Source organism: Equus przewalskii, chromosome 17 (genome assembly GCF_037783145.1).
Source record: "Equus przewalskii isolate Varuska chromosome 17, EquPr2, whole genome shotgun sequence".
Taxonomy (NCBI): domain Eukaryota; kingdom Metazoa; phylum Chordata; class Mammalia; order Perissodactyla; family Equidae; genus Equus; species Equus przewalskii.
The window spans coordinates 45,040,256-45,052,910 of record NC_091847.1 but is presented as its reverse complement, the minus strand read 5'-3'; the positions used below and the strand labels follow the sequence as shown (position 1 = coordinate 45,052,910).

The 12,655-nt window shown below is 36.3% G+C and overlaps 1 protein-coding gene across 4 annotated transcripts in view; it reads right to left on the bottom strand.

Moving 5' to 3' along the window:
• Nucleotides 1-2,911: 2,911 nt before the first annotated feature.
• The window catches only part of LOC103559670 (sodium channel protein type 2 subunit alpha), a 139,795-nt gene continuing 130,051 nt past the window's right edge, over nt 2,912-12,655 (bottom strand). For all 4 annotated transcript variants that reach the window (XM_070581502.1, XM_070581506.1, XM_070581503.1 and 1 more), the window contains exons 26-27: nt 8,466-8,736; nt 2,912-6,577 (exon numbers count right to left, since the gene is read on the bottom strand). In XM_070581502.1, the coding sequence (XP_070437603.1) occupies nt 5,382-6,577; nt 8,466-8,736 (1,467 nt within the window). In that variant the 3' untranslated portion in view covers nt 2,912-5,381. The remainder of the gene's footprint in view (nt 6,578-8,465; nt 8,737-12,655) is intronic.

Sequence of the window (12,655 nt, the reverse complement as noted above, 5' to 3'; positions counted from 1 at the left end):
TATGAAGACAGCATTATCCTGATACCCAAAGCTGACAAATTACCCAGAAAGAGCATCAAAAATGAGAGAGAGACATAAAGACACACGGAAGAAAGATTTATAAATTTTACCACATAACCCTCAGGAGTTCCAGATGGGGAGAATAGAAAAATATAGGATGAGAAAATATTTATTATGCTAAAAGCTGAGAATTTTCCTGAAATTTTCTGAACTAAAGATATTAATAAATGTGAATCTTCAAATTACACCAGTATAAATTCTGAGTCAAATTAATAAAAGTAATTTCATCAGTAGACTAAAAAAATTGGAAAACATCAAAATAATTAGAATATAAGGTAATCTCTTAAAATGTGGCTAAAATAAAGCCATTTTGTGGGGAAAAAAAAAGTCTGTAGGTTGCTATCCACAGAACTTACTAATAGAATCCTCATATATTTCAAGAAGGAAACAGAACACAAAATGAAGAAGGAGGCAGAAGGAGCAAATTTGAAGAAAGGAATTAATTAATATGTTAGTCTAAATAAGTATTGCCTATACAAATACGCAATAATAACACTGCTTAATTTATTGGGTGTCAGGTAAGGTAGAATTAAAATAGTAGACAAAAATAAAGAAAGAAGTCGGCAATGATGTGTAATCAGAATGGGAAACTTTATTGTTCCAGATAAGGGTATACTATTGATTACATTTCACTAATTAAGTATGCACGTTAAAATTTAAGAGTAATTACTTATAAAAAGAAGCAAGAGAAAAGCAAGTAAGGAAAGAAGAAAGGAAGATAATGTGTATCTTGTCATGTGCATCTTGTCAACCAGCAGAGATGGGGAAAAGAAAAGAAAATTAACACAAAAGAGGACAAGACAGGAAGGAACAAAGAAAAAACTTGAAAAATCAAAAGCACAAAATAAGGTGACAAAAATAAAATCAAATATATCTGTATATAAAATAAATGTAGGTAGATGAAGATAGGGTATTAACAAAAAATGTCAGATTGATTTTTTTAATTTAGGTTTTTTAAAAAATATAAATTAGGTTTTAAATTAGGTTCTTTTAAAAATATATACTAACATAAGAACACAGACATATTTAAAAATAAAGATGGGAAAATGAGATCTCTATAATAGCGAAAAACTGGCAATGCAGGCTCATTTTTGTCAGATTAAATAAGTACAGATGTATCCAGTTTTACTGCTCATTCTACAGCTCAGGAGCAATTAATCCCGCCTCATTGCCAGTAGAATAAATTCCAGACTCTTTAGCTTAACTTTCAAGGTTCTTCACCTCTGGCTACAACCTTCCTTTGGACAATTATGTTCATCTGTGGTCTCGCAGCTCCTATCAAAATGCTGACACGTAGTAGACACTCAAATATTTATTTAGTTCAGATGAAAGGAAATAACATTATCCATGCAACCACTGCAACATTTACATTTACAATGTAATAATTGCATAATGTCCTCTTCCTCTTTTTCATAAGTATTTTTTCTTTAAAAAAGTGAGAAGAGAAATATGCATACATCGTGGATCTAACGTCTGGACAACTAAGCAAAATTTCTTTCCCTCATGCCTCTTCCATCCTCCACCATTCCTGCAGATACTAACAGCAATAGACTTTTTTTCAGAAGATGATTTATGAAGTATCCTCTCCCATTTCTTGTACGACCCTCCTTTCCTCTACTTTCCTCTGTTGTTCTTCCCTCTCCTTTCTTCTCCTCTCCCTTTTCAACCCCTTCTCTCTTCTCAGCCCCTCCCTTCTCTTTGTAAATTGATCTGCATTGTACTGAGCTTAGGAAACTAATGATGATAAGAGGTGCCCAAGAATAGAGAACTTGAGAATGGGAATCTTTCCTCTTTAGATTTGTGACTTGATAATGACAAATGGAAAGCATGTTTTCTGGTGGCCAATGTGAACTGCCTCCCATTGGCCCAGATTAATGATTCTCACCCAACAAGGCATGTAGGATTCACCTGGGGGGCTATTTGATGAATCCATATTGTTTCCTAAACCACCCCACATTCATCTCATGCAGTATGCACTAGGGATGGTTGGGGTGCCACATTGTGGGGGTGAGTGTGTGCGTGTATGTCTGTATAATTTGATAAAGCTCTCTAAACTATTCTGATAGAATTCCCTTTCCACCAACTATGATCCGACAAGAAAACCTCTGATATAAATGGATCAATGTCACACTACAAGATAAACACACCAAAAGCCATCATGTTGGGAGCCTGATTTTGTACATGATGAGTTGTATAATGATTCTCTGAAGGGGACAGGTGGATTTTCTGTAGAGTACTTTTTTTCCCTATTGGGCAAGGATATCCTACCTCACTGGCTCTCAACCTTAGTAAAAATCAGCATCAGGGGGGAGCATTAAAAAAAATTGGATGCTTAAGTCTCATCCCTAGAGATACGAATTGAATTGGTCTCGTCTTGGTCTATGAATGGGCATTTTTTTTCTTCAAGCTTCTCAAGTAATTCTAATATGCAATCAGAACTGATATACATTTCCCAAATTGCTTGCAATTAAATGAGAAAACCAAGTGCGTCGTTTTGGAATTTTGTTTATACATTATAAAAAGTTGAGATCTAAGCTCTCTTAGAATTTTTGCCAAGGAAATTGTAGAAATGAATATAGAGACATTCCATGGACTTGTCACAGGAATAGCAGATTATTAGGGGCAGAAGCGCACAGAGCCATCGCCTACAGACTGTAATAAACAAGACATTTGGTGAGCAGAAAAGAAACAAGAGTGTCCTGAATGAAAAATCCCTGGAAGCCCAAGAAAGGGATGAGAAAGTATTTAGAAATGTAGATCAGGAATACATACAGAAGGAAGTAAAAAGGCAAAGAGAAAAACAAAATAAAATAGTAGGTGCCAGGAAGGAGAAAGGATGCACAACTTAAAATGTTAGTCAATTTTTTATTAATTTTTGTAACTTTCCACTACTCTACTCAATTCCATATCTAGCTTTTTGGCCAATATTAAAACTAGATATCCAGTGCACTCTTTTTAATTAATTTCCATTCCATGAAAAAATTTAAAGATGAATTATTATAGTTAATGCGTATTCTTTATATTTTTTCTGATAGATCATTTTTACATGATAGAAATTTACCTTTAAATGGCATTTCAAAGATAGAATCAAAGACAGAACAATTAAATACAAAAACAAAAGCAAAACCTTTATTCTTTTGGCTTGATTGTAATGTGGTTTACCGTTCTTTGTGGTAATAGCATTTTCCTGCATGCATTTCACCAACACACTACAAGTCAATAGCTTTAGTATAAAGAATCTACATTTATTGTTGCTTGTGAAAGAAACACAAAATGTTTCGCTGTAACTGGTAATATAATTTCACTACCTGGTTTGTGGGGAGAAAAAAAACTTGGATCCTATATCATATCTGATACAGTTCTAAAGCCATATGGGTCAATAAGGATAAGATCTATCTGTGTAAACAGACACTAGAAAAGACTGATGATTTACTGAATATAAAGACTAGGTGGAAACATCTCATTCAAGCAATGCCAAGAATAGCAAGTGATCTTTCCTTAAGCCTCTTTCAGTGATAGGGCATTACTATTTGGAATCAAATAAACGTTGGACTCAGTCTGAGATTCGTTTTACATTGAAATGTGTGCAAAGTTTACAGTACCAATAAAAAAGCAGAAACCTACACTGCATCTTAGTCTTCGTTTCTTATTTCGTGAAGTGCTTTAATTTAAAAGTGCTAGGAACAGAAACTAACAGTAGTGACTGTGACATCAACCTGAAGATACTTTTAATTTCTCATTTTATGTACAAAAGGCTGAAAAATAAAATAAAATGAACTTTTTACAGTATTTATATTTTCTTAGAAAACTCTAACCATATATTTTCAACAGATTTAAGCAGCTTGCAACATGTTTGTACAGTCGGCTTTTCACCATACAGCGTTCAATTAAGATTGGAAGAATAAAAAGCAAGAAGCTCTTCATTGTTTGCTGCGATCTATTGCTTAATGACATGAAGAATGAGGTCTTGATAGAACAATTTGTTTCACTTTACCACTGACATATGGCTTCCCATATTAGACTTCTGAACAGTGGAAGGAGTAAGATACAGCAGCCTAGGCAAGATAAACATGCAGCAGTGACAGCTTCAAACTCTAATGGAACCAATGACATCATATTACCTGTTGAAAGCTTGCAAACTATACTTACTGTGGTACATATTTGATGCAATAAATACTGTGCTTAAGTCATCATTTTTGTTTGCTCAAACATGCACCACTGGGTAGAATTACTATTTACAAAGCAGACTTGTATTTTTTAAATTGACATATACTATGTCAACCTTACCAAGAGCAGAAGATGGCTAAACGATACTGCAGGAAAAAGCAGAAGTAACTTTATAAAGTGGTGGTGGGGAACGCTTTTTGGTCAATTCAGGTTCTTAGAAAGGACTTGATAGGATATTTTTATTTTATGCCAAAGGACACTTATCAAAAATGTTATAATCATGCTACTGGGACACTGAACGACTATGTGATGGTGGGTGTGTCTCTGTGTGTGTATACATATATATGTATATACACGCACATATACATATATACATATATACATGTACGTATAATGGAATATGTAAAAATAAAACAGTTCTTTAACGTTTGTGAATTCTATGGAACATTTACAGGCACATTAAAATTTTTCTGGATGAGACACCTTAAAACATGAATAGCTATTTAAGCACCTCAAAAATCTAAAAACATCCTGAAACAAGAAGTAAACTCTTTCCTTTTGTCATGTGATTTTTTTCACGTGTGAATGAGAAGTGCAGCATGCCTTCATTTAAAATATATCCAGTTATACAATAGGGAAATGTAGAATTCCTACCTTTAATCCCTCTCCCCAAACACAAACCCATTTACAAAAATAGTCACATATAATAGTAAACAACCTGTGAATTAAAAAAAAAAGTGATAAATTCACAGCATACATTTTGTAAAAATATGGCAGGTGTGGCAGTTAACACATAAACAGTGGTGACAATTACCATTATCAAGTGTCACGTGTTGACTTTACATAAAAATTTAACTTCCCTCCCCCCTTTAAGTTGGTTCCTATAGTCTGAGTAGCCATTACGTCTCTGCTCTTCAGCAGTGTCAGCTGGTTGTGAAAACAGAAACCTCCTGGCGATGCTGATTTTCTGGTTTATTGAGTTCCAGTTTGCTGACCAGAGGTCCCTGTCTTGTTATAGGCACTGACCTTAAGTATACATTTGTAAAAACAGTCAGTTTGGCATAGACGTCCTGTGGGAGTCCTGTTGACACTAACACATCACCATCACAGGCTGTAAACAATTGATCACAAAATGGAATATTCTCTGTTTCTTTTTACTTTTTACTTTCCCTGATATCTTTCCCTTTGTCTTCCTTTTCTGATTTGTCTTTTTCAAATTTTTCTTTTTCTGGCTTGGTCACACTATCATAAGAAGGTGGCGAAGTGGTGGAAGGTGTTACATCGGTTTTCTCCGGAGTTGAATTCTCATTTAGTTTATCAATGAGGATATCTTCTTTGATAGGTGTTCCATCACCTTCTTTGACTTTGTCTTTCTTATATATACATGAAACCTTTTTAACTTTTTGCTTCAAGAGGTAGCGTCTATAAGCCCTCTGGATAACAATAGCAGACACCTCCTCTTGTTTGCGTTTCAAAGTGGTTGTGATGGGCTCATAGGAGACTTTGGAGGGATTTGATGCCATGAATCGCTCCTCCATCTGTATTCGAAGGGCATCCATCTCTCCACTCTCACCCAAAACACGCTTTGTAAAGGCAAATAAAATGTCAAGGCAGTGGATCCGGTCCCCACTGACCATGGGCAGGTCCATGGCAATGAGCTGGACTTTGTTTGGTTTTGCTATGAGAAGAGGAGGATCCAGGGCAGCTGCAAAATCAGAGAGCTTGGAGAACTCTATAAACTGAGTGGCATCAGGATCAAACTTCTCCCAAACCTCGTAGAACATCTCAAAGTCATCCTCACTCAGGGGCTCTGCACTTTCCTCAGTAGCAACACTGAAGTTCTCCAGGATGACGGCGATGTACATGTTCACCACAACCAGAAATGATATGATGATGTAACTGACGAAAAAGAAAATCCCAACAGATGGGTTCCCACAGTCTCCCTTAACTGAGCTTCCAGGGTGATCTTTTTCAGGGTCACAATCTGGAGGGCCACTGTTGAGAATAGGTGCTAGCAATCCATCCCAGCCAGCAGAGGTGGTAATTTGGAACAGACAGATCATGCTGTTGCCAAAAGTTTCAAAGTTGAACATGTCATCAATTCCAACTTCCCTTTTAACATAGGCAAAGTTGGACATTCCAAAGATGGCGTAGATGAACATGACCAGGAAGAGCAGGAGGCCGATGTTAAACAATGCAGGGAGGGACATCATCAGAGCAAAGAGCAGCGTGCGGATCCCCTTAGCTCCTTTGATCAGACGGAGGATTCGGCCAATCCTGGCAAGACGGATCACTCGGAACAGGGTCGGGGACACAAAATATTTCTCTATCAGCTCAGCCAGAAACATGCCTATGGAAAACCAAGATACAACAACAAAAATAGTATTACATTTAATAGCAGAAAATAAAAATTTACACTACTAAGATAAACACTAGTTTTATAAAATGTGGACATGAGAATTAGGTTTATATATACATACATACATTTATATACATATATATACATACATAGACACATATACATACACACATACAACCTGCAATATTTGTTCAGCAAAATGAAATGTATGTTTGTTGTTATAACATTAACACCTTTATACTAATTGGTGTTAATGGTCACTTTTGACCATTGAAAGTATCGATGGTCATTTTTCCTAATTCAAGAAAAGCATCTATCAAAAGAACGACTGAATTACTGAAGGCCTAAAGATGTCACAAAGCATATGGCAGCCAAGCATAGAAATGGATTTATATTTCTAAAATATTCGTTCTAGAATTTGGACAAGAACTAATGGATAAAGCATGTGATTTTGGATCATGAACATGAGAGTTCTTATTCTTCAGAGATGGTTGTTATACATTTTATTTGGGAGGTGGCAGAATGGTGTGGAGGAGAGAATCCATGCTTTGGAGACACTCATACTTGGGACTCATTCTGGTCCTTGATTTTATGCATCACTAAATGATGATAATACTTAGGGGTTTTTTGGTATTTTTGTGTGTTTTTTCCTAAGGAAGATTAGCCCTGAGCTAACGTCTGATGCCAATCCTCTCCTTTTTGCTGAGGAAGATTGGCCCTGAGGTAACATCTGTGCCCACCTTCCTCTATTTTATATGCGGGATGCCTGCCACAGCATGGCTTGATAAGTGGTGTGTAGGTCTGCACCCGGGATCGGAACCGGTGAACCCTTGGCCGCTAAAGTGGAGTGCATGAACTTAACCACTACACCAAGGGGTAGGCCCCAATATCTAGATTTTTTGTTTCTGTTAAAATTAATATTTACCGAGTAAATATTACTAGGCATAGTGTTAAGTGCATTTACTTACATAATCTCATTTAATCCTGACAACATTTTACAGAAGTATTCCTTGGAAAACCAGGGATTGGGGAGGTGAGGTAGCTTGCCAAAGGTCAGAGTTGGTAAGTAGTGGATATAGTGAAGCTCCAGACCAGGTCCGTATGACCCCCAAGTCTCATCCTTAATCACTATATTATTGCCACATAGCACTGTCGTGAGGATCAAATGGAATGGCACATTGCTTCAAAATTCTACTTTATCAGAGAAAGTGTATAAATAACAGAATGCTGTGTTTCTCTCTATGTATATGTTCTCTTTCCTGAAATGGGCAGAACCTCATGTTAAATCTCTTACATTTACTTTTAGTGCCTCATTTAATGTTCTGTACGTAAACACTTAATATGCATTGATGATAATGAGTCTGTTTTGAATTTTTGCACAAAATGTCTACTTCTGAAAAAGAATATTACCAACCATAGAAAACTAGCTGAACCCAAAGATAACATGAAGCTTATATGCGTGTGGATATACATAAATACATATACACTCTATTCCAGTTATCTAGGAGATCTTATTTATGGACTATTTGACTACTTCTAATGATTTATATGTGTACATGTGTGAATTGTTTATCAAAACAATACATGTCTATACTTCAGGGGTACGACTGAGTACAGGAGGATTATGCCAAAGTTGAAGTTACTGTCTTCTGAAATGAGACAAGATGATAAATGCAAGCTGAAAGATGTAATTTTTTTTTTTTACACATCATTTCATGCACAGCACGCAATTAGAGAAATGACAAGCTGAACAATGGACGATTAGACTTTTACTTGAAATTTGTGGATGAATGAGAAAGATCAATGGAAAACATTTTCAAAGTTTTAAAACGCAAATTTGCATTAACTTCCTTAATTAAGTAAAAGCACCTCTTCTTACCTACAATGGAGAGAATAACCACCACAAAATCAAAAATATTCCAGCCAATGGTAAAATAGTAATAACGAAGAGAGATTAGTTTCAGCACACATTCTCCAGTGAACAGAACAATAAACACTAGATTAATCCAGTACAAAATGTTTGTCATTTCTTGACTCTGGTCATCAGTTTCCACCATCATGGTGACCATGTTGAGGCAGATGAGGATCATGATGCTGATATCAAAGACTTGTTTGGTTACAAAATCAAAGACCATTCCTTGGAATTTGTTCTGGAACAAAGAATACATAAAACTTCATTTAGAAACTAGAAAAAAAATTCAAGTTCAACTTATCTGATTTCAACAGCAATATGAAAATGCAGCTTTTATAAAAGCACCATGTTTGTTTATACTTGGAAGAAAATTTTGTATATTGGAATATCCAACTCTTTTCAAATGTATTTGCTTTATTTATACTGTTCATAATACCAGATTTTATAAACTGACTCTATGTCAAAAACCACCGATTATGTTCTCAGTGCCCAGAATATCAACATGTGTATGATGGACAGTCGGTAAATAATTGCCACTATAATAAATCTTTGATATCCCACGTGTTGGGTGTGGGTATCAAAATTAACCTTTAAGAGTTAATAAATAAATACTTCTCCAGCTTTTTCTGTCATTTTTTTTCTTGTTTCTGCCTTTATATTCTCTCTCCAAAGCCACAGCATCTTAAATTCTACCTTAAGGTTCAGCTGAGAAGATGTTTTAAAAATTATAGTTTAAGAAAAGGGACATTCGTGGAACAACTGGTGAAATCCAATTAACTTCTGTATTTTATCTAAAGGTATTGTACTAGGTTAATTTCTTAGTTTTGATAACTCATCTATGATTATCTAAGATGTTAAAGTTAGGGAAAGCTGGGTGAAGATTATATGAGCTAACTTTTGTAAGAATAAAATTATCTTTAAAAAGATAATAGTTCATAATTCAGGTATTAAACCTTTGCCCTCTTCAGTTTGGACCTTATTTCCAAGCATTTAGTGGCCTTATGTCTTGCTTATGAAATTAAGTCCTTATCTTATAAACCAGTTCTGCTTTGGACCCCGTTTTGTTCCTTTTTGCCTGTATCTGTTTAGTATTTCAGGCACTCTAGGGCTTGTGCCCTGACTTACTTCTGCTAAGCTGTCCTTCTCTGCCTTCTCAACTAGCACAATTGATGTTCTGTCATCTACATACTTCAGAGTCTGCTTTTCCAGATGGACACGTTTATCGGTTTGGACTCTCTATATTAGTGCTCTGACCTCTCCCTGGTGAGAGACATCCATTACTGCCTACTGAAATTCTTGGACATCAAACACTAACTGTTTGTTACATTTTGCTCTTTTCTCTGAATACATATCTGCTCTGCTAGACTGGACTTCTATTGCTTCAGCTGGATCTGTCCCCCAGAGCCTCCTTCAACCTAATAAATGTGTCTAGTCACAGTTTCAAACCCTCCCTTCTTAGTTTTTATTTACTGCAGTTTACTTTTCCAAGTCTGGTTATGTTCCCCTTATTTCTATCTTTCTGCTATTTCCTACCACTCTTCTACCATATCATTTTATCTTGTTTATTTGTCCCCTCTGTTTAAAACAGACTTCCTCCACTCCTTCGTCTGGTGAATTCTCACTCAGTTTTAAGTTTTAAGCTCTCTGTGCTTTCAGAAAACTTTGTGCTTACATTTGTCATAAAATTGATGACTCTGTATTGCAACTGGGTTGCTCTTATTTAATTTTAATTTTCTCTTCCGTTGTCTGGAGGCTCTGCAAGGACAGAGCAGTGTCATTTTTCTCACAGATATATCACCTAGGGTGTAATAGGTTCAAAACTGCTTGAAAACAGAAAACTGGTGTTTATTTTCCTATCAGCACGATTAATCAAAAGCTCCTTAGATTCCCTGACTATATAGTTTTCCAGGGGGTCACCTGAATGTACAACTCAAATCCCCAGTCACTGATCACCGGCTCCAATTGAAACCCCGGTGTGCAGAATATGCTGGAGGAAGCTATATAACCCTGGAGGCCCTGTCCACCAAAGATTTATGCTCTCTCACCCCGTCTTGGCCCTTGACAACGATTAGCAATCCTTTGTCCCTCACTTGCTCCCAGGATAGTTTCAAACTTCTCAGAAACTTTTCATTCTCTTGCTCTCTATTCTTATTTCTTTTTTGAAAACATTACAGTCAATTGGTGTAAAGAAACTCCTCTGATTCCTTTTGCATATCATATTATCTTGATTTCCACACCTATCTTTTTATATAATACTCCAAATTCCTTAGAGGGCTCAGTCCCTTTTCCTCTATAAATCTAACCTAGACCACACTGTTCCTGAGCCACATTCTGAGCGACTTTATTCTATATTTGTTTTCTCTCTTCAATCTCTTCCCCTCCAGAACTCCTGAATTGCTTCAAACCTAATCTCGCAATCTTAAGAAAATTATTTTACTGTTTCTTCTAAATATTCATTCTCTCTCAGACTGCCCTCCCTTTGATCGATTGTCAAATTCTGCAAACTAGCATCTCCAATTTTCTTTCCATTCATGTCCCTACTTCACAACCTGCATGACACCACTGTTCGTCCAGTGGTGTAAGGCAAAAAGTCATAAGTCATCTTTGTCACCTCCTTCTTCACTTCTCATATTCAATTAGTAGACAAACCTTTTAATTTCACTCCTGTGATAGCTCACAAATCCATCTGCTTGTGTTCGTCTGCACACCACTCTGATTCAGGCTACCTATCGTCTCTGAAATAGCTCCAAACAAGTCTACGATGCATACACACCACCTCCGTCAATACTGGCTGAGTGATCTTCACAAAACCTAAACTGATCAGGTCCCCTTCAAGGTTTCCCATTGATCTAAGGATAAAGACAACTCTTGAACATGGCCTTCAAAGCCTGGAAAAGTCTGGCCCATCCTGACCTCTTCATTCTGAATATGTACCAAATGAATCCCCATTCCCTACACTCCAGGCTCGGTGGCCTTCCTACCTCAGGGTCTACACATATGCATTCCCCTTCTCATAAAGAGTGTTCTTATTCCCACTTTGCCTGTTGATACTTTCTCTCCTTCTTCCATCCTCAGCTCACGCACCACTTCAGTAAAGCCTTCCCTAACTTCCCTGATTAATGAGGCCCCTCCCCATTATCAGCTCTCACGGGCAAATGTATTCTTTCCTTCTTGGATGTTTCCCTTTGTTAGTGTGACTTTCTGCTTACTATTTGCTGTGCCAACTACTCTATGTTGTTTAATATTTAATTCCAAATGCTTAGCATAGTAAATTGTTAATGAATGACTGAATGGATGGATTTCACCAGATCATTTCCTAATTTGCCAAGTTGTTCCTAATAATATTCTAGCTAAGTGCACTGATCTTTTCTCATACATTCCTACCGCTTTCCAGGTAAATCTTTATGTCACCTGATGTAATTAGACAGCCTCTTTTCTTTTGAAATTTTCTCACACACACACACACATACTGCCTTATTGATTAATTTCATTCCCTCATTAACTTACCTTTTCCTACAATGGTGAAGCACCCAAGGCTTCATACTCAGCACATTTTTTTGGGTCTAATTATCTTTCAAAAATGAATCAACGCTTTAGAGCTCAACTGAATTTTGTCTAACAACTCTAAAACCCTTATCTCAGTCTGACATCCCTTAGGACTTAAACCAGTATTTCCAAACGCCTTTACAAGACTTTCATTTATGTTAGTGGAACCGATAATTTCACAAAACATCAACTGTTTTAGATTCTCTATTATTTATATGTCCTCCCTCTTTTCCTATATTTTATAGCTGCCTCATCCCGTTGAATCTTCTTATTGGCTCATTTATCTCCTGTTTTCCGGTCCTATTGGCATGATCCCATATTATGGACTCATCTTCTTGTGCATAAGGGTTCATCTTCTTGTCTAAGGCTCAGCATTATCTTGTCTCTAATATCTTCTCATACCAATCTCTAAAATCTCCTTTTCTTCACATTACTATACTGTTCTCTTAGCTACATTATACTTGCATTGTTTAATTAAGATTAATTTCTGCAGATTCATAGTGGTAACTTTAACTCATTTAACCCAGAAAACCTTGTGTTTACTACTCACTAACTCAAATATGTGCCAAATATTTCTGTGGCCTTGGAGTATACAATTTCTTTTATAGGGA